Genomic DNA, 26,572 nt, shown 5'->3' on the forward strand with positions numbered 1-26,572 from the left:
CTACAGTGTTGCTTTTCCATCTTTGATTAACTTCACCTCCTGTGTGAAAATTCCACTTTTGATAATGGTCTTCCCATTTCATCTGCTCTTTCTCCTTGCCATTGTGACTGTATGCTCTTTGGGGAAAAATATTTTATTGTCTTTTGTCCAGGGCCTAGAGCAGCAGAATCTTGGACTCAAACAGGTCCTGCAAGGCTGTGCTAATCAACAGCCTGAATTTTGCAATCTGATCCCTGTAGTGTGCAAGAACTAAATCAACGTGCTAATCTTAATAAGGACGTAGGCATAATTGCATTAACAATCTCTATTAAAATATGTTACTATGACAAATTTTAGCTAACAGTATAACCTTGCTTGGACCTCTTAACCACAGAATAATTGGGCTGCTGTCATTTTTTTCTTGCTGAGGAGAGCATTGAACAAAAGGTGTTCTTTCTTTTAGTTTTTCTTGGGGTTTTTTAATGAATAGAGCAGGCTGAATAAAAATGTGACTCATTGTCGGTAGCAATGCAGCAGTGAACTGACATGGCTTTCCTCAGCTGATGGAGCTGCACTGGTCTGGATTTCAGATCACAGGACACAGGATATTTTTCTTACTTTTTGTGGCCTACCTGACTCTGAGTTCAGAGAGCAGCAGTTCCTGACTTACCTGCTTCCTGTGCACAGGCTTTCCCTGTGTCCTCCAATAAACCACTTTACTTCTCTGTACCTCAGTTATTCATCTTTAAAATAATGGTAGTGGTCCTGTTCATTTTGTAGAAGTTTGGTGTGGATAAACAGATAAGGATAGTGGCCCTCTCACGTGGTGGGAGTGGGGACTGTAGAACTACGCATGAAATAAAGAAATGTATAGATACCAAAATGGGAAATCTTTATTCATGTAGCTTCCTTTTGCCGTTACACTGGTAATTTTCTCAGCTCATATTGAAAGCTCTGCATTTATGCTGAAGTCACAAGCAGTTTCAAGTGTTGTGTTGGTTTTGTCTGGGCACTTCTACATGATCGACAAGTATGAAAGATTAAAATGTTACTGAGGTCATGACTGTGAGCGCTTAAATAATAACTTTTTTTTAAATGCCAAATATGGATATTTTGCTGTTGAAGCATAAATGTTAAGAAGATACATTCTTTGAAGGGAGGTGAATATAGAAATACTAGCTTTGACAATGTCCCAGTAGCTTTGCTCCACACCTCAGTGAAACCCCAAATATCATCTGGTAGATTTAAGAGTGCCTGTGCCATACCTACAAAAGCATTTATTTTCACTGATATTGTATATACCATACCTACAAAAACATTTATTTTCATTGATATTTTTTATGTGCAAAGAACTCAGTTTGCCTATTAATCTGCCCCTTTCTTCCTTTTTTTCCCCCTTTTGTTTGTATATCCTTTAGAACCACTTCCTGTGAGCAATGTTTCTATCTATGATTACAAGCCATCTCCAGAAACAGGAGTACTGTTTGAAATTCAGTACCCAGAGAAGTACAATGTTTTTACCAGGGTCAATATAAGCTATTGGGAAGGAAAAGACTACAGAACAATGCTCTACAAAGGTAGGTGGAAACTATTTCACCAAAATTTAATGCTAACTCTGCTGGAAACATCCAAAACAGTGGCCTTAGGTGGGGTTTTGACGTGTATTTATATCATGATTTGTGCTTCTGGTGATGTGCTTTTATATTGAGAAGTAAGAGATGGGTCTTTGAATTGAGCTGGTGGCTCACTTGGGATTTTTAAATTGCCAGAATCCTTGTTCTAGTGGTATTCCCTTTCTTTTGGATTTTAGAAGAAGACTCTGGATTTTTATACTCAGTCTGAAATTAGCCTGGGAAGACATCCCCAGTCACTGGTGCTTGTGTGTCAGTTCAAACCAATACAAAAGTTCCCAGGCTCTCCCCTCTGGCCAAGGATCCCTCTTTGGTCTATGGCTGATAGGAAAGCTCCGGGATGTCCCAGAGGAGGGAAACCCATTCAATAAACCTGATTGTTGGCACAGGATCAAACCTGGTGGTTCTGTGTCACCCTGCAGTGGCACAGTGCTGTGCTGTACAGTACATCAATGCAGCATTCAGTGTGTCCCTGAGCTAAAAAACCCTGCTGCACAATAGAAATTTCAATGCTCTTAAAATAATCTAATCGAGGGCAATCAATCTAACAGTCTAGACAGTCAGCCTAAGCAAACATTCTTTAGAATGATCTAAACAAGAGCAATTTCTGTTTTCTTTATTTGTTCACAACAGAACCCTTTCATATGTTTGTTCACAACTTTCGCCCTTGCAGTATGGCTTAAGCACAGTATCTGTCTCAGAGATATAAATGGGACTATAAATGCCCTGTGGGAAACACCCTAAGAGGTGAGGAAGGCACCCAAGTGCCTTATGGACCCTGAAACCCCAATGGTTTAACGTCCCATAGTGGCAGTAAAATCTAAAATCAAATCAAAATTAAATCCAAAATCAAAATCTTTGGGAAATCCAGTAAGTGCTGAATTGAATTTTAGGCACTGAGTTAAGGATCCCAGAATAGAAGACTGGTCACTGGAAACTGTCTTTAAAGTCAGCAGAGGGAGATACACACCTCCAGAAGGAGGTCAGAGAATTTGGGAGTCTCTTTGCTTCAATACAAAGTGGGGCTAGAAATGCTCTCCTCAGTGCTGTAAAGGGCCAGAAGTTAGGAAGGATAAAGTCTGGATTGTGGCAGAAAATACAGGTGACCTCTTTGCAGAGAACAAAAGGGACACCAGCAGTAATTAGTCTCTTCCACAGCTAATAGATGGTTCTGGGGGCTGTAAAGCTAAAACTGCTGATAAATAAAAGAGTCAGCCTAAATTAGGAGATTCACTAATCAGCTTGCACACAGCCAGATAGCCCTGAGCAAGTTCTCTTCAGCCCTCATGTGTGGTGGATGTGAGCTGAGCCCTCAGCACCACTCGATTGTTCCTTTGGACATCTCCCACCAGCGCTGGGCCTCAGTCAGCAAAACACCAAAGAGGTTTTGCGTGCAGCAGTTAAAGGTCTGCAGGAGCTGTCAGATGCTCTTTGAGATATTCCCTGTCACGTGGAGCAGGTTGCCAGATTCACTTCCCTTGCCAGTGAAAAGCAGCTCATGTGTTTCTCGTGCTGGGCTGGTTTTTTTTTTGGTCTTTCTTTTTTCTGGTAGCAAAGTGGCTTTGACAGCCAGGAAAAGTGTTGGCAAACTGAATTATTACAATTTCATGTCTCAGAGCAGGCTGAAAAATGTTTAAACATCTAAAGCATTGCCCATTCACCATGTGCAGTCACATTATCAGAAAGCAAACTTTTGATGCATTATCTGCTTTTTTTTTTTCCTTCCTTCTTTTCTCTTTAAACCTTCTGCAGATTTCTTCAAAGGTAAAACAGTTTTCAATCACTGGCTGCCAGGCATATGCTACAGTAACATCACCTTTCAGTTGGTATCAGAAGCAACCTTCAACAAGAGCACACTGGTGGAATACAGTGGGGTCCAACACGAGCCCAAGCAGCACAGAACAGGTGATGGAAATTCTTACACACCATTTCTTCCAAGTCTGTATTGCTGCTTTTCTTGCTGCTGTGGGGAGGGGATTGATCCCCCAGAGAGCAGGGTCTGTGTGGGAGCACAGGAGGGGAGGATGTTGTGGCTGTTCCATAGGCTTGTGATGCAAACAGCACAGAGGGAAGTTTGTGTGTTTCTGTTATAAAGCTTGCTTCTCAGAAAATAACTTCTGCTTCGCGTGAGGTATCCTACGCCTTGTGTGAGAGTCATAGACATATTTTCTGAAAAATCCTTTTGCTAGGATTTTTCTCCTGAGAAGCTGAGAAGCCTCAGAAAAGAAATGTAAACAATAATTTTCTGATTGCTTGGAATGTGGTTTGGAGGTTGCTTTCCGACAGGTGCATCTTTGATTGGTTCCATGTGGATTGTTTCTACTTGATGGCCAATCACTTGTCCTGCTGTTTTGGGACTCTAGTCAGTCACAAGATTTTATTATTCATTCTTTTCTAGTCTTCTGATGTCTCCCTCCTTTCTCTTTCTTTAGTATAGTTTTAATATATCAATATAATATAATATATAATATAGTATCAGCCTTCTGAAACATGAAGGCAAGATTCTCATCTCTCACCTTGTCCTGGGGACCCTCGAACACCACCACATGAGAGGAATGAATTTTTATGCCACAGGAATAGCTGCAGTGAGCAGACTATTGATCTGTCTCTGTTGCTCTGTCTCCTTGTGCAGTGAATCACAGCTGAACTGCTCGAGAAGACCTTCCTCACTGTGCACTTTTCCATCACGGAGAAGAATGTCATAGCTGCCCGACTTGGCGGCCACTCTGTGCCCTGAAGCATGAACTTTTAATTTCCAAGACAGCAATGTTGCAAAGGCTGAAAATTGCATTTGTTCAGGGTCCAGAACTAATTTAATTTGGTCCTGGGATGGTGCCCAAAACTTTTTTGTTAATCTCTTGGACCGCAGACATTTATCGGGGTCCAAAGTGAAATGTACCAGCGATAAAATCAAAAGGCCAAATCTTCAGATGAATACACTGGTGTTGGTCCATTGCCTTGGACAGAACTAAGCCAGCTGATGCCAGCTGAGTTCTGTCCTGAAGATCCTAAATATAGTTGTTGGGATATTGAGCCATAACCAACAGGATCACCTTTTTATTTGTTTTTTCCTGCTGCCCTCTCATGCCTCATTTTTCACATGAACTGCAACGAGAATGTAGAGTCTGGTTTTCTATTAGTGGCTGTGACTGGGATGGGAGTTGAACAAATTAGTGTGCTGTAAAGTGCCAGCTTAAAAGGTGCCAGGCAAAATTATTTGCAGAGGCTACTCACGCTTAGAGTGTGGAAGGAGAGGCAGACAAGCAATTACAGTGAGGCAGACAAAATGCTGTGTGTTCACCTCCTGGCATCAGCTGAAGTAACTTCTTTGCGTGCCAGACTCTTGTCTTGGGGAGACCCAAATCTTAAGATCAAGCTTTCACAAATATTAAATTTTAAACTGATGTTTAATGCTTGTGAAAAGGTGGCTGCTAAAAGCATATGAAAAGCCCTACAGCAAGGTTATTTTTTAGATATGAGCTATGCCATATATTCATTTTGCATATGTTTCAATTCATTTCTACAGAGGTGGGCTTTTTTTCCATGATCGAGAACTTCCTGGAAGACACAATAAAGATTCACTGTTAAAAATTCACACTGGTGTAGCCTTGCTGTTACAATAGCGCTGAAATGTGATTTACTGTGACTTCACACCTACTTTACTTCCTGGCATTCTTTATTGTGATTATGCTGTGAATTTTTCTGTGAATTTACTCATCTTGATCCCTCTACAGTCACTTCTGGTATATGTATGAGAATAGGCAAGAGAAGGGAAGATCTTAGTGAGAAGTTGTTATTTCAAGCAATCCCTAGAAGAATGCTATTTGTCTGGAGAATTAATACATTTAAAGGTGCAAGCAATCCCTAGAAGAACGCTGTTTGTCTGGGGAATTAATACATTTAAAGGTGCACAGAACACACCCATTAAAACCCTGTCCCTTGCTTCTCTTTCAGTTCCTTACCCACCCCGAAACATTTCTGTCCAGATCGTACCGATCAACAGGAACAACTGGGAAGAGCACAGCGGGAATTTCGCCGAAGAATCCTTCATCGGACCTCAGGAAATTATGAGGAAAGAGAAATCCAGCCATCCTTCAGAGACCCCAACTGAAAGCCCAGCAGCAAACTCCTCTGCAGGCTGGCTGGATGAGCACTCCAACAGCACCGAGGATGGAACCAGCTCGCAGCCGTCCTGGTGGTCCAGCGAGGCTGAGTCCTCTGAGGGGGAGGAGGAGTTTGTCCGTGCAGGTTCCAGGGATTATGAAGCCACTGATGCCAGCACGGGGTCTGGCAGACCCACAGCAGAGCCCCCTCCCTTCCTTCCTGTGCAGATGGTGCTGACCTGGTTGCCCCCAAAGCCCCCTACTGCCTTTGATGGTTTCCACATCAATATTGAAAGGGAAGGTAAAGCAGAGCCTTGTGCCCTTCTCATCCTCCTTTTCTGTAGTTCCATTGGTGGTTGTCTACTCTATGAATTATTAATTATCTGGTACTGTGCTTCAGAGTATTGCTGGCTGGGGCTATATGCAAATCATGAACAGGATGGGACTGCTGGGAATGTGCCTTGAGCTGTTTTATTTTCCAGCATCAGCCTCATTCCATGGTTATGACAATGGGAAGATGCCAGCAGCTCACATCCCAGGCAGCAGACCAAGAACATAATGTTACAACTTACTTTAGAAGTTTTTGACCAATCACACAAAGCAGAAGCACATTGACAGTAGTTCCATTCAAGCACTATTAGCACACGTACTTTTGGTTAAAACAATGCTTGCTTATTTTGAATACAATACCTGCTTGTGAGCCTTAAAAGGACAAAGCTCCATTATTCAGCTTAAAACTTCCTAATATCTTGCTAGATAAACTTTTCTGCAGCTATCATCCTTACTTTTCTACTTTTTACATCTTTTTTCTGCTGACCTATCTCATGACTACTGCTTAGCTCTAATCACAGTCCTGCTGTCTTTAAAGCCTGCCTTTTGCAGCTTTCCCAAAACCCTCTGATTTTATAAATTCCTGCACAAAGGGCTTTGTTAGATCCTATGTATTTCGTGAGGAGTTTTTGCATTGAGCAGCCTCTACTTTTGGCCGGGCAGGAGTAAACCACAGTTTGCAGTTCTCTTTTGTTAAACAAGGTTTGTACTGTAGTACATATTGCCACACTTTTTGAATAAAGTCCTTTTGGATACCTTTTAATCCCACAACTGAAACAGGATTAGTATTTCTGATGTAAATAATTCTCTTGGTGGCTGGAACCTTTCAAATTTCAATTAATCCACACTGTTTTTCCCCTCCTGATTTAGAGAACTCCACAGAATTTTTGACAGTGAGTGAGGACACTCACAAATTTGTTGCTGAACTGAAAGAACCAGGAAAATACAAGTTGTCTGTAACAACATTCAGCTCCTCTGGCTCTTGTGAAGTTCGGGGAAGTCAATCAGCAAAAACACTCAGCTTTTACATCAGTAAGTATCTCATCAAACTCAACTTTTTTCCCCCTGAGCAACACAGCTATAAAGTACAGAGTTTGACCACTGGGGTATTTCTGGCACCTGCTGATGGATCACAAGGGTCTGGTCTTCTGGAATTCCATGTTCCAGAAAAGGAAATGCAGTGCAAATATGTTAGTATGTTGCAACCTGCCTGGATGGGCCTTGATTGTGCCATCTTGGTTGTGCCACTTGCCTAGGAAAGCAAGTGATGTGATGGAGTCATTGTCAGTGTTCAGAAGTGAAATTGAGTTTCCCTTTTCTCACAGTGAGGATTTAATTCCAAGAATTAATTTGGTGGTTGTAGAGAGCTTTGAAAATATTTAACTTTCCTACTCCTGGAGTATGTACTGTGTTAGGAATGAAGGGCAGCCCAGGCTGAGAGTGTGGGAATTGCACAATTAAACACTGAACTCTGAAATTGAATGGTCTCTGAGAGAACACAGAGCAAATTACAGCAGATGAAGTGGTTCAGCCTGCTAAATTCAAAGGAGAAAAAGTAATTTATTATTTCCCTGTAGAATCCCAGACTTTCTTAACTGGAGATTTAGTAATAGACAAAGTAATAATACACTACTGTGTAAACTAATACCATGACTGACAATTGGATCAGCAAGTGAGACAGGTGTTGGTGAATTCAGATCATTATCCTTCTAATGGCTGTGGTCACCTTTGTACCTTTTTCTGCAGAAGGAAATAGATATACCCTACAGAACACCCATAGAATGAGACAGGGGAATACTTGCAGCACTGCACAATTTTGCATGTGAAAAGATAATGCCTTCCCAAACCATGAGTGCTGCAACAAGACACAGTAGCCAAAGCTGGCAGAAAAAATCCTATTAAAAGGAAATGTAGTCAAGCACTTCAGTGTATTATGAATAAAAATTGTGCCTTTAGTAGCTCATAACCTTTACAAATAATAAGTATTTAAACTTGAATTCATCATAATGCTAGACTGCATGTAGCAATTCCACTATAGCTCCCATTTTTAACAACTTTATACTAGAAAGAAACAATAATTGGAAGACATCCAGAAAACAGCACATGAGAGAGAAGGTTTCTGCTGTTGTAATGTCACTGTCTTCTGTTTTTCTTTAGGAATAATTGGACAGCTTCATTATATAAAAAGCATTAAAGTAGATAAAGAAATATGTAGCATTGCTATTAGTACCAAATGTTGTTCCATTTTGCAAGGTGTGACATATTTTATTTTCATTAAGCAGTATTTAATGCTTAATGTGTCCACCATGCTAACTGTGGACCTGAGAGAAATGAGAACATGTTAACCCAAAGTTTAGGGGTGTGGATGGCCAGATTAAGGAAGAACCTTAATCTCATTGTGGATAAAGTATTAAGGTGTTAGAGGAAGACAATGGTATTTTAATTTTACATGTAGTACGTAAGAAACTTTGGGTTTTTTCAGTTAGTTTTGTAGGCTTTTGCAACAAAATGAGGGTTCTTGGCAGTCATTTTAGTTATTCTGTCAAATGCAAGGTCCTTAATATTTTAGATAGATTTGATATGTATTTCTGGTAGAATGCCAAATTAGCGATATGAACAAATGCTCTTAGGTTGAAATTGCTTTTCCATTCCTCTTCCTGAATCTGATCAAGTAGGCTTTTTGTGTGGGGACTACAACTCTGGGTTATGACATGAGGCATCTCTGCTGCCTTAATGCCAGTGCTGAAACAGTTTCTGAATAATGAGAACTACATGTACATCCTCTGTCTCCGGAGAATAATCTAATGATCAAATTCCTCTTTTTTACCTGTGTGGGTGTGGGTCTGCTCTGTGAATAAATTTTAGCCACAGTATAAATCCTGTATTTTCCTTGTAATGCTTGGTTGGTGAATCATCCTGTCAAATTACTGGCTTGTGTTACATATTTTTGTGACATCCAGATAGCAGTCAAACCTTACAGGCTGATCTTAAACCACATTCTTGCTTTGGCATTTGTTTTATTTTATCAATAAATGTAAATTAGCTTTAGAGTTGCATAGAGGAAGGAATGTCAAGGAGAGACAGGTCATAAGTATTGCTTAAAAGTGACAAGAAAAATGGGCTATTTTCATTAAATACAAACTTTTGACTAAGTCTAGCTGAAGTTATTTTCCAAACTGTTCTTTTATCTATATTTAAAGCTGTGTTCTCAACCAAGTGCTCCAAAAGAATGAGATTCTTCACTGTGGTGGCTTCTGTGAACTTGATTTTATGCTTTGAGGCTATGGTGTGCTTGGAGGGTGTGTCAGTGCGTGGAGAGGTGAAAAAATCTGTGTGCTTATCCTTTAATATTGGTCAATGATCTGTACATTATTGGCTGCCAGTGCTTTTAAGCATTCCCTTGGAGCAAATCTGATCCTGCTGGGTGGTTTCTGGTGAGCAGCAGAGAATAGTGCCCTCTGAATTTTCAGACAGGCACATTCCTCTTGTCATGGGCTCTGCTGCAGGTTGTCCCTGGGGCTGCCACCTCTGCTGCCTGGGGGTTGTGGGGGGGACATCTGCCCTTCCAGCCTCCCTCACCTGAAAGGGAATAAATAATAAATAAGGGAATAAATAATTATAAAAGGGAATAAATAATTATAAAAGGGAATAAAAGGAATAAATTCCCTGAAAGAAGGGGAATTTAACCTGTGTGCCTCAAATGGATGGAGTGGCTTGCTCACCTTGTGCTTTTGGGCCATGTCCCAGGCCCCACAGGAGAGTGGATAGAGGAGCTCACTGAGAAGCCCCAGCATGTGACAGTGACAGTGCTGAGCTCCACGACTGCCCTGACCTCCTGGACAGCGTCACACGAGAGCAGTGGCAACAGCACCATCGTGTCTGTGCTCTCCCTCACCTGCCAGAAGCAAAAGGAAAGCCAAAGGCTGGAAAAACACTACTGCACTGAGGTAAGGGGCAGAACCTGGAGCATTTTCCAATCCAGTAAAAAAAAAATCACTCTGCTGTTTAGCATCCCTGTGCCCCGGGGCTCTCTGGGGCTGCAGGGGACAGTGGCAGCTGCTCCCTCCTGCAGCCCAGAGGGAGGGATGTGGCTGGTGCTGAGTGGAGGGGAGAGCCCAGGAGCCAGGAGTGAGAATGTGCAGTACAGCACAGGCTTGTTAAAGTGCTGTTTCTGCTGGACTTGCTGTGGCTTCACTCAGGCATGTGCTGCAGTGCATCTGTAAAAAGCAAAGTGCTCACATGCGTGGTTATCATCAAAGCAGCATAAATTATTTCTTAGCTGTCCCACATTTGAGTACAGAGCCTGACTGTAAATTTTCTGGAGGTTTTGAGATGATCAGAAGCAAGCATGTCTTTTCATCCATAGGAAAGGGTGTCGGCACTGGGAGACAAACAGCAATTCAGATTTGTATGGACAAGTCCTTTATGGGATGTGTTTATAACCATCAAGAGTCCTGAACCCCAAAACCTGACAGTTTTCTGCTGCTTGAAACCCTTAGTGAGTGCAGACTCTGTGCCTGTGATAGGTCAGCAGCAAGTGGGTTCAATTAGAAAGATTTTAGCCCACATCTCAGTGACCTCACCAGGATGCTGATACAGCCTTTTTCTGAGCAGGGCCATGGCTTCTGTCTGGCTCCATGAAATGTGTGTGATGGAGGAGTTTGCAAAGGAGTGCAGAGCTGCCCTGCTGCACCCTCAGCCCACTCATGGGAATGGAGGGGACTGCTGGCATCCTTGTAAATCATTTCCTTCAACTTCATGATCAGCCCTGACAGTGAATTAATAATAATTTGTGACCCTTAAAATGCCTTTTAAAATTAATTTCTGAAGAAGTTTTGAGTTTCAGTTCAAGAATGGCTTTGAACTTAAATGTTTGGAAGTGTCTTGTTGTGACAATTTGAGAATTGTTTTGCAGAATCAGCTTGTTATCTCATTGTTACTTGTATTTTTTAGAAGTGCAGTCATTTAAATGGGAAGCAAAGTACAGTAGGTGATTATAAACACAGATCCCAAACATTTGCATTTATAATTTCCACAAATACTACAGGATTAATCTACAACTCAGAAGCAAGTATCTAAAGTTAATCTGTGAATAAATAGGATATCTGTAAAAGTAAATGTGAATTTACTGCAAGTAGGTCTAAAAGTCTAAATACAGTTATTTATTTCTTTCTATCATTATATATATATTTGTATCCAATTTTATCAACTTACTATACCTTGAATTGTTAGTAACTGTGAGTTTGACTTCTCCATGATGAGCTGAAAAGAGCAAAATTCAGTGCAGAGTTCTATCCATTTCTAACATGGTGCATGATAAAATTGATTTAGCTTTCCAGAGCAGCTGGTAAAGACAAGTTCTGTTCCTCACTAAATCTGTGCTTGGCAGTGATACACTTGTGTGCATTGCAAAAAGCCACCAGTGCAGAGGTGGCTGTGATACAGACTTTGGGAAGGTTGTGAAGAAAATATTAGTAGGAATTACCAGCCTGCAGCTCTAGAAAGGATGTGTGAAGGCTTTTCCTCAAAGCTGCTCTGTGCATTTGCTGTTTGTGGAGTTTTCAGGAGATAAAACTCTTCCTGCTGTATCAGAGCAGGAATCACTTGGTCAGGAATTCTGCCTCCAGCTCTGACTGAAACCTGGTGTGGCATAGCGGGAATTTTAACAGTGATGTTTTCAAACTGAAAAGAAAAATCACAATGCCCCTTAGTTACAGTTTGTAGTGCTGTGGAGGGGAGGTGACAGAGATTATTTCCTCTCTGATTTCACTGTGGAGTCACTCAGTAGATGCAGTCAGAGGACAGATTCCCCAAAATGCTGCCTTCAGCTCACAGAGCTGCATCAATGGCTGATGGCAAACCTCAGGCTCTAATTGAAAACACGTGGTCTAAATACTCCAGCCTGAATAACACCACCTGAAAATGAATCATGTAGCCTGAATATTGTAATAGACTTTGACAGTAGGAGAGAGTGGGTCTGCAGTGAGGTAGCTGACCTTACACAGCCAGACAAGTGCAATTCTCTGAGTCAGATCATTTGTGAGGCCAGTCCTGACCACTGCCACAGTTTTGCCATGTGAGGCTTAATGAATGAAGTTCTTGCTGCCAATGTGTTTGGATTTATGCCTTTTGTAACTGGAGCCATTCAAGTATAGTCTCAATATTCTTTTATTAATCAAGTAAATGCTTCATATCTGACGAGTTTCTCTCCTCCCAGGTGAATTCAAGCAGCAGCCTCATTGAAAATCTTGTTCCTGGTGCCCAGTACCAAGTCGTGGTTTACCTACGGAAAGGACCTTTGGTTGGACCTCCCTCTGATCCTGTCACATTTTCCATTGGTAACCCCTGAACCTACTGATTGAAATGCATTTATTTCTTTTTAGGGTTTGTTTTTCTTTCCTTTCTTTAAATATATGCAGTATGTTCATCAAGTCCTGTAGACCACACCTTGATTTTCTTGAGTTTAAGACTGAATCTCGATGTTCTCTGCTTTGGGATTTGAAAATGAGAAGAGCCCTCTGAGACTGACACTGACGTTTTCAAGAATGTTTTATGTCCAACAGGCAGAGCTCCTGCCCCCATACCTGTAATTTAAGATTTCACTAGGCTCCTACCAAAGGTCATTTAGGACAGAATTTAGGAACTTTTAGTTTCAGTGTCATTTATTTTGTTAAGCTTACCACTTAAACAAAATGCATTAAGTAGAGAGAGGGAAAAGAGAAAGAGATCCAGAGTTACATTTACAGAGAAATATTCAACCCGTGTCACCCAGCTTCTCCTTCTGACAAATAGTCTGCTCAGTGGGACAGCAGGTGGCTGAAACTTAGAGATCTTCAGTATTTTTAATGCTGCTTCCTCTCTGTGATGTAGGCCAGAAAGTGAAACAGAAAAAAATGTTATCCTGTTAAGAATTTAATCCTTAAATAAAAGCCAACATGTGGCTTAGTGATTATGGTGAGAGCCTTTTCATTCTAGTCAATCTTCTTATATATTTTCATACATTTGGTCTGAATAAAAATTTGTAAAGTACACTATATTTCAGGAAAGGAAAAGTTAGTAAGTAAATATTTATATATACTTTATTGTTAAAATTACTATCATTAGACAGTTTTCACAAACACTTTTGATTTTCTTTCTCACTGTAATTCAAAAATCTAAAAAAATCTTCTTTTATTTGTGAAAGTAAAATCATGTGTACCCAAAGTAAATAAATTCCTTCCTTTTCTCCACTTTTTTATGGCCTTACAACCATGAAAGTTTCTTACAAAACTGAAAATGGCAATCAGTTTCTAAATAGAACATCTCATAACTTTTATATTACAAAGAGGCTGTTTTTATGCAGTAAAACAACATCTGTATGAGTTTTCATTTCACAACAGTTTATTGAATATGATACTAAAATAACAGAATTGAAAAACAAATTGTCCTGTGAACTTACCAATGGTGGCTAACAACGAATGAAACTCAAATAAAATAAAATGCACTTTAAAAAGCATTCCATTCTCCCCACGTTATCCTAAGGCTCATTTTCACAGGGTGAGTATCAGCAGTTCAGAGAAAGCAAAGCAAAGATGTGGTAAATGGTTTATAAAGGTAAAGGCAGCCATGTGCCAGCATGGGCTGAACTAACCTGGGTGCTGGTCTGGGTTCTGACCCGCTGTGCAACAGCTGGGGCTCTGCGGCCCTGGCAAAAGGTAGCTCTAAGTCCTTATTTAAGTAGCCTCAGTGAAATCATGGAGAATAATTGCTTTCCAGACCATCCAGGCTGCAGAAGTTGACCCTTAACGTGACATTCTTCAAATCACTTGACTCTTTCTCAGCGTCCCCGTCTGTGAGGCAAGAATAGCAGTACATGAGAGAACCTTTGGGTTCCCCAGGGAAGGAGGACTGGAGATGAAAACTTTCCTTTCTTACAGTGCTCTGGCTTTTGATGCTTTTGGTTTTGAGCATCTTGAAATATCTCCTGAGCATCCTGATTTTCAAAGTAGAATAGAACCCTCCATTTATGAAAAAGCAAGATGTGTACTTTATCTCAAGCTAAGCAGCCAACACAAAGTGGCCCGTAGCAACTTCTGAAAAAGTAGCTTTAAACTGGAGAACAAATGCTTAAAAAATGGTATTCAACTGCTTGTGACCGGGAAGTTTTTGGGAGAATTAAAGTCATGAGAAAACCAGAAGTAGGTAGAACTTGATTAAGGAAAGGTATCATTATAAAATAAAGTGCAACTGATGACACATGCATGTTACTAACCATAATTTCTGCTTTATAGTGCCCACTGGAATAAAGGATCTGACACTTTACCCTTTGGGACCTACTGCTGTGGTTCTGAGCTGGAACAGACCTTTCCTGGGGGTGTTCAGGAAATACGTGGTAGAAATGTTTTACTTCAACCCATCGACCATGACCTCGGAGTGGACAACCTACTATGAAATAGCAGCAACTGTCTCCTTGACTGCCTCAGTGGTACAGTGACCATTCCTGCCTTGCTTTCCCATGCCTGTGTGGCCCTGGCACCTTGTGACACTTTTTTTTTTCCCCAGCCTTTTCCCCATGAATATGTATATATATGCCTTTAAGCCTGGCACATTTTTTTCCCCAGCAAAGCAGAGAAAATGGCCAAGGGTGCTGGAGGCATTTTCTGTTCTAAAGTAAGGCACTGCCAGCTGAACCATGCTAAATTTCAAGCAGAGCAATGAGACAGGACTTTAGCCTCTTTTTTTTTGTTGTTGCTGTTGTTCAGCAAGTCCAGAGGCAGCTTCAGTTTGTGGGTCAGTTTGTCAGTCAAGGCTTTAAAAGTTCCATCATCTCCTCGGGGGGTGCAGTGCAAAGGCTTATCTACATAATTAATATTGATAGTATGGATTTGGGGCTTGCAGGCTGGTCTCTCAGCGTGCCATGTGGCAGGCTGAGCTCTGGTTTTTGTGGAGAAAAAGCCTTCATGTTTCTGAAGTTGCGAAATCTTAGGCCAGGGCTTTAACTAGGTGAATGCTGGTCTCTATAAGAACACACACATATATTCACAGGTGCCCTTGCAGATATAAAGAGAAATTTTCCTCCTCTTTTCCATTATTTCCTGGAGAAAGTGAAAAGATTTTATTCAGACTTTGCTGTAGTGCGAGATAGAAAGCAATTTCAGCTGAAATTAGTTGTTCAAGAAAGTTATGAGTATGCAAAAAAGATAGCAATAACTTCTGCTGCTGGTGAGAGCCACAGTGATTTACTGTAATTGATTTGCATAATACCATTTGTGGAGTCATTTTGGCTCCAGCAGCTTTACTGTAATTGGGTATGTGACTATAAATCTAACATATAAATCTCCAGGGAAATTAAAAACAAAAATAACTTACCAAACTGGTAATTAATATCTTGTAATCATGACTCAGCACAAATAGATTAATAGCTGAGTGATCAAAGTGATGCAAGAAATAAAGCTATCATGCAGAGTTAATGTGGTTCATTAGGAAAGGAGATGGTGTTGTCCCTTACTGTTGCAAATCCTGCTCAGGGAAGGCAAGTTGGAATTGCTTTGTCGGGATTTCAATCTGAAATGCATCAGTGCTGTATTGCAGCTAAAGTGAGCATTTCTTCAAGGATAATTTCAAAGACTAATCCTGAATTAGGAAAAGAATGTTTCCCTGTTACTCTGTTGTGGCATTTAATGTACAGGTAGGGACTGGTGAACTTTTGTTTGGATTCTCAAATGGTGCTTCAGAATCCCACTGATGCCTGCTGACACCTCTGAGTGCTGTGTTCTGAAGCAACAATGAGAAGAGTCAAAAATCAATGTCTCCAGCAGCATGAAATAATCAAGCATTACTTCCTGGAGGGTTAACATTTGATAAGAACCTTTGGAACTGGATTTGTCTTTTCACTCTGTTTAGTTGCTTCATTCATTTTGTGCTCTGTACATGAAAATTGTCAAAGTGATGTTGGTATTTCCAATATGACACCAGGGGCATGACAGAAGAAGTCCAATCATCTTCAAGGATGGATACAACTTCTTCCAAAAATAATGAAAAGAACAAATCCCACCACCTATCTTGTAGTATCTGGAGAAAAAAGGCCACCGCAAACAACAAAGATCTGTAAAAATAGCAGTTTCTACATTGTTGAAGTTGTTAGTTATTTTCAATTTGCTTTTATTTTGAATTTTAAAATTTTTTTAGTTTTGAAATTTAAAAATTTTTCATCTAAACATCAATATCTTAAATGTCCTGTGCTGTGGAAGAATTAGAATTTAAACTTAAATATTACATGCAATACTATAATATAAAACATATTGCTTTTTATAGTTCATTTATATCTCATTTATATTTACATATATAATTTATGTCTCATAAGTCATTTATGTTTCATTCCTATTCCATTTATAATAAATGATAATAGAAAGTGAAATACACTTGGAAAATTGGAAAAAATACATCTCTTAAAGTGACAATATCTGAGACAAAAACATTGATTCTAATTTATCCTCAAACCCCATTTAATCAAACTAGAAACACCTACATTTTCCAGTCAAATATTTTGCCTTCATCACACTGGAATTGTGATGGAAGATTGCTCTGTGTGAATGGTTCTTGCCACCCTGGAAATCCTTTGGGATTCCCGTGGTGGACAGAACCTGTGACCAGGTGGATGTGGATGAGCAGCAGAGCCATCACAGCTGTGTTTGCTCCCCCTGCACAGAATTTTTAGTGAATTGAAAGGCCAAATTTCAGAGATTTCCTGTGGTATTTTCGGGGTCCCCCATCATGGGGAGGAAAGATGAATCTGACTCCATGTTCTTAGAAGGCTAATTTATTATTTTATGATATTATATTATATTAAAGAATGGTATACTAAACTATACCAAAGAGTAGAGAAAGGATACTTATGAAAGGCTTAACAAGATACTAACGAAAAACTCATGATTCTCTCCAGAGCCTCGACACAGCTGGCTGTGATTGGCCATTAAGTCAAAACAATTCACATGTTGGATAAACAATGTCCAAACCACATTCCAAAGCAGCAAAACAGAGGAGAAGCAAATCAGATAACATTGTTTTCATTTTTCTCTGAGGCTTCTCAGCTTCCCAGGAGAAGAAATCCTGGCTAAGGGATTTTTCAGAAAATATGACAGTGACAATTTCCATGGAAGGAAGGAATGGGAGCTCAGAAAAATGAGTGTGGGCACTAAGTTTATAAATACTGTTGTGTCTCAGAAGTCCTGCCTCACACTGGTGAGTTCTCTCCTGAGCTGCTCTTTGTGTTTTGTGCCTTTACAGAGAATAGCCAACCTGCTGCCAGCTTGGTATTACAATTTCCGTGTCACCATGGTCACCTGGGGGGACCCAGAGCTGAGCTGCTGTGACAGCTCCACCATCAGCTTCATAACAGGTAACCAGGCAGCTGAAAACTCTGTGGGAGTGCTCCGGGGGGCAGAGGCACTGAGGAAGTCTGACCTGCGTGCTGTTGTTCACCTAGAGATAGTTGCAAGTTAGGATATTTATCAGATAAGTCTTTTTTGGATTTTTTTGTTTGGGTGGGTGTTTTTTGTTTTTTGGGGTTTTTTTGTGTGTTTTTGTTTTTGTGTTTTTCTTTGTTTGTTTGAGTTTTTGTTTTGGTTTGGGGTTTTGGGGATTTTGTTTGTTTTGGTTTTTTGGTTTTCTTTGGTTTGTTTTGGTATTTGGTTTTCTATTATTTTGTTTTTAAGTCTCTGAGAACTGCTTGAAATGAACATATAAATGAATTTTTCCTATGCCAAGCACAGTGCTTGATTGCTCTGTTGCAGTCCTCCATCAGCTGAGTGCATGGCTCCATTGAGGGCCAAGGTCCTGCTCCACTTTTACCACACCATACATTTGACATGGAGAAGTTAATAGGTAAATTAGTAAACCTGAACTCTTAGGTTTCATAATATTATGAAGCATTTTTTCCATACATCTGCAATATTTCCAAGTGGTTTTTCCTCCTTTATCACCCTCCCAGCAATTCCCAGGTCAGAGCATGACTTGTGCAGCACTGAGATGAGTGAGCTGATATAACCACAGGGATTTCCCTCTTCCACTTGGGACAGCCATGGATTTAAAACACTCTGGCATCTCTTGGCAGATTCTTTGGATTTGGGTTTTCAATATGCCCAACAGATCAGCCACAGAGGGAGCAGCATGAGAGAGGCCCTGTTAGCACCTTGCCATGCACACAGGATGGTCAGGCCAAAATCAGAGTTCTCCATTGAATAATTTGGCTTTTAAGTGTTTGTTTAATTCACCTTGCTGAAGTTGAGGTGACTGAAAGCAGCAAATAATTCAGTTTTACTGTGAGATGCAATGAAGTTGCTCTTCCATCTGTAGGGATCCAATGAGAAGGAAAATCAGGGTATAATGTCCCTCCCAGCCACTCACCCCAAAGCAGACACTAGCCCAGTCCCAGATTTTCTGTTTCATGAGAGCTAGAGAATGTACCTGGAAAATTTACATGGAGCCTGTGCCCCAGAGAGCCATGAGAGAAAAGCCAGCAGCATTTAAAGCTGTGGCTCCACTGAAACCCTCCCATGCTGATCCCAGGTTACTCTGCTGACAAATTCTGGCACTTCTCCAGTGTATCAGAGCTGGAGCCTCCTGAAGGGTCTCCAGGGAAATTCCTTATCCTTTGGCATCAATCGGCTTTTCTGCAGCACTGTAAGGAAGTAATTTTCCAGCTGGTTGGTTGCTGTATGAGGGAAAAAATGTCTTTTCCAACTGATTTGGGTACCAGGTTCAGCATTTTAGAGTGGAAGTGTTCCAGTGGGACACTCACTTCAGTATTGTATCTCCAGAAACCTGCAGCAGAAATGAGGGAGATCAAGGGTCTTCTAAAAGGTAATCTGTCATCAGCACCAATCTGGATCTCTGTGTGATGACAGGAAAGACTGCTACTGCTGCTAAATGAAAAATTTATCCACTTCTTAACCAGCAGATGTAAACAAAATCAGAAATGGATGAACCTCTAATATCATCCATTTGTGATTGGCAAAGCCTCTCTTAGAGAAGGTCATCTGATCTGCAGTGAAAATATCCAGCTGAAATGTTGCATCTATGGTTAATTTCTTATCATCAATGGTTTATACCCCATGATTCTGATCTGAATTTTTCTGTTTTTAATATCCAGTCCAAAATATTTGTTGCACTTTTACCTTACTGATTGAAGAGATACAAAGCCTTTTTTTCTTTTTTTCTTTCTTTTTTTTTTTTTTTTGGTCTCTTAGTTCAATTTAGTTTGTTTTTTCTGCTAATAAATAGGTGGTCTCACTTTTAGGTGTTTTCCCATGTTAGTTTTTTTCCCCATTTCACCTCTCTGATTTTTACTGTCTTTACTAAAGTACATAAAAACTGAAAGTGTAACATCAACCTGCTGAATATTCCTGTATAGGCGCAATCATCTCCCTATCCAAAGCTCTCCTGTGTGTGCATCTAAATGATTGCATTCCCTGCATCATCACACTGGAGGTCTGTGTTGATTTCCTTCTATTTTATGGCTCCTAACAGAATTGATCAATTGTTGTCTACATGCTGTTTTCCAACAGACCTGGCACTTTGAAATGCACTTTGTTTGAGCAAGCGCAGCACAGGGGACAATATTTCAAAGCTCAGCCCTGTCCAAATCTTGCCCTCCTCTGCCAGTTCCATGGTCCTTGCATGGTTCATCAGCCCTGCTTTTCCTTTCAGGGTATTGATGAAAATGTTGAATAGCAATGAGGCATTAAAATCACACTGTGACTTTAAGGGAAGAGCCCTAACAAAGCAAGCTGATTTGGTCAAATTGTAAGCACTTACCAATAGATGGTCAGCACTGAATGTGAGCATTAAATGCACTCCTGTCCTCTGATTGCCTCATTACTTGCAATCTCTTCAGCTTTGCCCAGGAGCTGCAGCCAGGCTGGCTTGTGAGGCTTGCCAGTTTGTCATACCTGCAGGTTTGAAAAGTTTGTCCCCAGTAGGTGCTGCCTTTTCACAGCTTTAAGCTACCAGGGGACTGAGAGTTCTTTCTCAGCCTCTTCCTTCCCAGGGAGGGAACAGATGGTTTTATGGAGCACTTGGTCCCTTTCTGCATCATTTTGAACAATGCCACCTCCCCTGCACAGGTTGACAGGAATTAAAACGAACAAACAAACAGAAAAAAAGCCAAAACAGCAAAACCCCCTGTATTTTAAAAATACTGGAGTGGAGGTTTTGTAGGCTTGGCAGCACACCATCTGTCAGCTCTTCTGTGTATAGCTGGAGAGCCAACCTCCACACCTGGAGCATCAGCTTGAGTTTCAAAACCAGAGTAGAAGGCTCAGCTGGGAGTTTGAGGATGCAGCTTGCAGGCAGCTCAGAGCAGACATTCCCTAAAGCAGGATCCCACTGCTCCTGGGGAGGCTGGGGCTGTGCTGAGCTCAGGACTTGGGATGATGAGATGGAACTCTCTCCCACAGCTACAGAGAGGAGATCTGGGGGATCCAAGAGACTTTTCAGAAGCAGCATTTGTCCTCTCAGCTCCTGTTTTACTCAGGCAGGGATTGTGGCGCTGCCAGGGTTGCTGTGGTGACTAATGAGTTTTTAATGCCACCTGCTGCAAACAGCTGGATTTAAAACAACCATGAGCAAAGGCTCTTTGGGCCACCAGCATTTGCTTTTTGCAGTGAGGATGCTTTTGTCTTTGGAGTGACAAAGACAGGCTCTGGGTGCTGCTGGCTGCCTGTTGGTCCCATGGGTGCTTCCAGATGTCACTTTGGTCCAGGTCAGCAGCAGGGTGTGACTTCCCACAGCCTCCCTGTGCTTCCCAGAACCTTGTGCTGGGTCACACCAGCCCTGGCCCTTGGTCTCATGTCGCATATCCTGGACATTCACTGTCATGAAAGCATACCATCAATAAAAAGGTGCAGGGGGAAAGCATTATTTGTGTATGAGATTCATGGCCTTAAACTGCAAGGAATACACAATCCATCCACAGGGATGGGCTGGGAACTTTAAAAATTAAAAGAAATACTGCTTCAAGGATTTTATACTAAATCTCCTCAGCAGCATAAAAGGACATTTTCAAGATTAATTTGGGAGAATATTCTTACTAAACATTTCTAAACGGCCCTAAATTGCCTGTGCATTGCATTTGCTGCCTTCCTCAGCGATTGCTTCAGTGAATCTGTTCCCTAACAAACCTCTCAGTGCCAAAGTGGAAGGAGCCTTCGTGAAAGCAGCAGTGACATCTTGTGGCCCTTTCCAGAGACCTCAGCACTGAGGCCGTCCTGCATTCCCTGGCACCCAGGGCTCTGCTCCTCTCACCTGCCTTGGCACAAACACACTGAGCACAACAGGACTTGAGAAGAGGAAGACCAGGTAGTTCACACCATTTTCCCCACTGTGCTCCTCAAAAATCCCCTGTAGTATCCAAATTATCCTACTCAGATCTCCTTGGGAAGGGGTTGAGAGCTTCACTGATTGAGATTTTCACTCTTGGGTCTCCACTCACTATCAATTTAACTCTTCTCTGGAGTCCTGCACATTTGAATCGGGCAATTAAGGTGAGCTGCGCTCCTTCTCCACTTAATGGAGAGGCACCTCCCATTGAGAGGGAATCCTCACCTGAAACACCAATTTTAGTGTTGTTTTGGAGGTTTTTGGGTTATTCTGGAGGTTGCTGTCTTTCTGCAGGTCACAGCTGATGAGGGAGCCAGCTGGGGAAGGTGGCTGAGTCCCAGTCCCTGGGGGTGTTGGACAGACATGTGGATATAGTGCTGAGTTTGGTTTGGTGATGGATGTGGCACTGCTGGGTTAAGGATTGGGCTCAGTCTTAAAGGTCCTTTCCAGCAGAAGTGACTCTATGTTGTGTGGGCTGCAGAGAGAGCCAAGGATTTGCTGGCAGCTCCAGAACAAAAAAATCCCTCCTAGCAGGTTTGTGATGGGGCCCTTTTTTCCTCTCTTCCACCCAGGGAACAAAAGTGGTCATAACTTCTTATGCAAAAGTTCCTTGGAAATCTGCAGGGTTTGGACTTTTCCTCCTAGAAAGATGCAAGCTCAGTGAAAAGATATTTTTTCCCTATGGAAAACCTATCAATGTACCAATTTATTATTTATTTTCAGTTCCATGACACAGTGAAGCAATATCTGAGGCTTTTAACCTGAATTCGACTTACAAAGGTGACTCAAAAATTATTTTTATCTGCTGTGATTTTTTTTTAATGGAAGATTGCAAAAAGAAGTGCATTTTTGTTCTGATTATCTCCCAGGTTAAGCAATGGTTTTCATATCTTTCAGCTAGGGCTCAAATGGTTTTAGTGATGCTTTCTTGCCAGCTTTGTGATATTCTCCTCATGACAGCATCCTTTGGCTCGAGTTTATCACTGGATTTGCTAATCAGCTGTGTTAGACCCTGTCTGTAACACACTTGCCTTCTTCCTTCAGCACCTGTGGCACCCAAAATTACATCTGTAGAGTATTACAACCACCTTCTGTATGTCACCTGGACCTATGGAGGAGATGGCCCTGACCTTTCTCATTCCAGGATGCTGCACTGGATGGTTGTTGCAGAAGGAAAGAAAAAAATCAAGAAGAGTGTAAGTATCAGTGTGGAAAGTGAGTGGTGTTCATTTCTTTGAGTTTGTTTTTTTTTTTTTTTTTTTGTTGGTTGTTTTTTTGGTGGTTGTTTTTTGGTGTTTTTTTTTTTTTTGTGGGTTTTTGTTTGTTTGGTTTGTTTTCCTGAGTTGGCAACTCAGAAAAACTTTGACAACTCTGATAACTTTGTATTACTAAGTTTTTCTCAGTCTTTTGAGACTCAGTTTAGGATCTGGTTTCAGACGTGCAGATGATTGAAGTCAGATCCCGAGACCTCTTGTCAAGTTAACAGGTCTCCAAGAGGTGTTAGCCTTGCCCAGATGGATTTAATTTTCAGGTCTGTAGGATGCATAAAGGCTTGCCTACACATGGCCTGTGTGCTCTTCTTTGAGTTGTCTGACCTGACTTAAATTCCTCTAAAATTGCAATGGACTGAAGTCCATGGCTTGTTTAGCATTTTGCACAACTTGAGAAATCTAGATGCTCTCAGTGGTGTGACGGAGAATTTCTTTTTTCCTTGAATTTTCACTGGTCACATAGAAAGGGCAGCCTAAAACTGTCTTTTTTTTTGCATTGTGCTAATCTGGTTTCGTGGTTAGTATCAGTGGGAACTGGTTGATGTCACCTGTTGCCCTGTTTTTTTTAAGTTTTTCTAAGCCTACTGATCGCTACATTCTTGTAACGAATGTTCTCACACACTTTATGTCAATAACTTATTGTTTTGCATTCTTTTATGGAGGAGGAGAAATTTGCTGGACTATTGGTTTGTCCAGTGTCATTGGAGAGGTGGCACTGTCACCCTCCAATCCACTGTCACTTTTGGAAATCTATAAATGTTGGAGCCAGAAATTGAAAGTTCTCTTTTTACCTTGAGAGAGCTGCGTGTCCACGCTGTGTTATTTTGTGTCCTATAGTGACAGTCACCGGTCTGGAGCACACAGAAGACATCTGCTGTGGTGCACAGGAATTTCTCTGTAGTGTTTTGAGTGACCAGGTCAATTTTAGGAGTCAGTTGTGTGGTTTGTGTCGTGTTTAAGGTGGTGTCTCTTGATTGTCCAGGTAACGCGCAATGTGATGACTGCAGTGCTGAGCTTACCTCCAGGGGACATCTACAACCTCTCAGTGACTGCTTGTACTGAAAGAGGCAGCAATACTTCCATGCCCCAACTTGTGAAATTGGGTAAGAACCGCTTGTTTGTACATTATTTGCTCACGCCACTCGTTTGACTGTGAAGTGACTCTGGCAGCACCTTCCTTATTTCAGTTATGTACCTCTGAGCCCATTTCTTTTGCAAAGCTGTAATTTTCTCCTCACCTTGCTGTGAAGATTGTCTCATGCCTGTGTGTGAACCTAATGTCCTAAAATGGTTTTGCTCAAGAGGAGCAAGAGTGGCAAAATTTGACTGTAAGTGGAAGTAGGAGAGTGGAAATCACTTAGTGCCTTGCTGAGAGACCAAGTCAACTTCATAGGTGCTTGCCTAAGGTCTTGAACAAGTGTAGGATTTGAGGATGGCAACTCAGGCTTCACAGATGAACTTTTCAATAAAAAGCAGAACCTTCATTTTTACCTTTCTGTTTCTGACAAGCCTATTTCTACACCTCTCTGCCACTTTGTCTGCTTTCCTCTCTCCCCTCCTCTCTCCCTGGACATCTGCAAAGTCTTTCAACACCAAAAACTTACCCTTAAATATAAATCAATGATAATTTTTTTTATAAAGCACTCTTTATAAAAATAGTTAGATTTGTGAATGTGGACCCCAGCTTCATTTAAAGAGAAATATATGTAATATACTCATAGAAACAAAAGAGAACTTGAGAGTTTGATCCTTAATGTAAGAGTTTCAAATATACTTTCTACCTAATATCTTTCTTTATGTGAGAGGAAGACTGGACACTACACCATTGTACCTTAAGAAATTTTAGTTCTCTTTTGAATGTATGTGGAGTTGTTGAGCCCTAGCTACCTAAAACACTAAAATTTCCAAGTGTGCCAAACTGCTTTTACAGGAGTTAGCTCTGCTGAGAAGGTGGGTAAGGAAGAGTTTGTAATTTCAGAGAGGATTATCCTCTCTACATGAATAATAATCCTTTTATGGGTCACTAGGAGAGAAATGAATTTAAGGGACTCTATAATTTCTAATGGGATTAGAGGTCTAAAAAACAACCATTGTCCATTTACGTTTCTCAGCATTCTTACTGTGCTGAGGCAAACAGTACGGACATAACAATCTGAAGTTCTTGCAGGTCTTCTTATCAAAGGCAATATTTGAAAGAAGCAGGCAAATTCCTTGAGTTTTCTTTTCCCTGTGCAAACCACAGGCACTGTTTTCCCCGTGCCTCGTGCCTGTGCAGTTCCCTGTATTTGTTCACCCACTGAGGGGGTCAATGTGTGGGGGTGAGTATTTCCCCCTGCTACCACTGTCCAAATGTTTTAGGGTGGTATTTCAAGACACCAGCTAGCTTTATCTTTCAGACACATCCACAAGCCTTATTTATGCTGTACATCCTACAGCACAGTTGTATCTTTCAGTTCTTTCCTTGTGGATGGGCACTCTTACTGAAATTGGGTGGAAATTTTGCCCTTCAGTGTCAACAAAGAGAAGGTGGAATGAATTGCATTTCAATTAATCCTTTCTTTGAGCGCGGGATTTTTTTGTTGGATTGAGTTTGATTTCTTTTTCCCCTTTATGATGTTTGAACTTTGAATAGACAAAAGTGAGGATATTTTGCCAGAGGTTTTCCCTCTCTCTGTTTCTGAGGGGAGCAATGGGAGTTGTAATTAGCAGTAGTGGAAACTGACTCTAAGTGATAGACGACTCAGCACTTGGCAGTCACTTAAGCATTCATGCCAAATGTTCTTCCCTCAACGATGTTTGCTTCATCCTGGCAACTTTCCACCTGCAGAAAAATCAAGCCATTTGCTGGAAGCAAAAGGAGGATTTGCTTGGGACGCTGCCCAAATGCAAAACTCGTATTTTAATTGAGGCTATTTTTTTACCTGGAGTGAGGGATGGAATGTGTTTCTGAGTCCAAGAGCAGATATATGTGTGCAATTACAGGAGAGGGACACTTTCCTGTGTAGCTCTGGGACAATATGTGCACTGCAAGCCCTGTGACACACCTGAATATCCAACTCTTTCCATAATGCCAATATGGCTTGGGCAGACTCCAACCCCAGAACACAGATCTGATTGTTTCAGGATCAGATACGTCTCCAAAATGTCTATAACTACTTCAGCAAGTCCCTTGTGCCAAGGTTCCTGTGACAGCATCTCACAGAATGAGGATAACAAATTATTTGTGAAAGAAAAAAGAATCAACACAGAATGTTCTTGTGCATCATTGTATGCAGTGTGTCAGAATCCCAAAATCAGGTCATTGTTTGAGAATTACAGCTTTAATTAAACATCCACAGAATAGGAGATCTGAAAGCTGTGCAGAACAACTCAGAAATGTACAGCCCAAATTTTACAGTCTCTGAAGGCAAAGCAGAAGAGCCCAGGAGGCCTGAGGTGTGGAAAGCTAAGGATTTCCAGCACCCATCATGGGAAGTCATCGGGATGAATATCAGGATTAAGCATTGGTGTTTAAGTAATACTGAGTATATTAGCATTATGCTTAAGCTGTTTGCTCCTCTCCTGGTCCCCAAGATTTTCCCTGCTGTTCTGTGCTTTCCATTCCCCAGGTTGGTTTGGGTGTGGGTACAGTGAGGGGTGACCTCCACAGGGGTCCATGGGCAGGGAGATGGCCCTGGAGGCAGCAGCCAAGGCCACTGGACATGGGGACAGGGGAGTGCAGATCCCCATCCATGTCTCACAACATTTCTGATGCCAGGAGACCCTCCCTCTATCACTCTTGTCATAGGGTTGTCCCCTACTCGACAGACTCTGGTATTTGTTTGACTATTGTCAGTTCATCCAGCACAAAAGCAATGAAAATCAAAGTAATTCATTGAGGACCTCTGGAGATCTGGACCTC

General features: G+C 41.3%; 1 protein-coding gene across 1 annotated transcript in view; it reads left to right on the top strand.

The window, feature by feature from the left end:
- The window catches only part of PTPRO (protein tyrosine phosphatase receptor type O), a gene marked incomplete at its 5' end in the record, with an annotated part of 148,049 nt that overhangs the window by 90,960 nt on the left and 30,517 nt on the right, over positions 1-26,572 (top strand). The window contains 10 exons of the mRNA XM_005425300.2: positions 1,398-1,556; positions 3,363-3,515; positions 5,565-6,014; positions 6,914-7,075; positions 9,791-9,990; positions 12,261-12,381; positions 14,314-14,507; positions 17,309-17,420; positions 22,445-22,596; positions 23,654-23,774. Coding sequence (XP_005425357.2) covers positions 1,398-1,556; positions 3,363-3,515; positions 5,565-6,014; positions 6,914-7,075; positions 9,791-9,990; positions 12,261-12,381; positions 14,314-14,507; positions 17,309-17,420; positions 22,445-22,596; positions 23,654-23,774 — 1,824 coding nt within the window. The remainder of the gene's footprint in view (positions 1-1,397; positions 1,557-3,362; positions 3,516-5,564; positions 6,015-6,913; positions 7,076-9,790; positions 9,991-12,260; positions 12,382-14,313; positions 14,508-17,308; positions 17,421-22,444; positions 22,597-23,653; positions 23,775-26,572) is intronic.

The sequence above is a fragment of the Geospiza fortis genome, unplaced genomic scaffold (assembly GCF_000277835.1).
Source record: "Geospiza fortis unplaced genomic scaffold, GeoFor_1.0 scaffold13, whole genome shotgun sequence".
In the NCBI taxonomy this organism is placed as follows: domain Eukaryota; kingdom Metazoa; phylum Chordata; class Aves; order Passeriformes; family Thraupidae; genus Geospiza; species Geospiza fortis.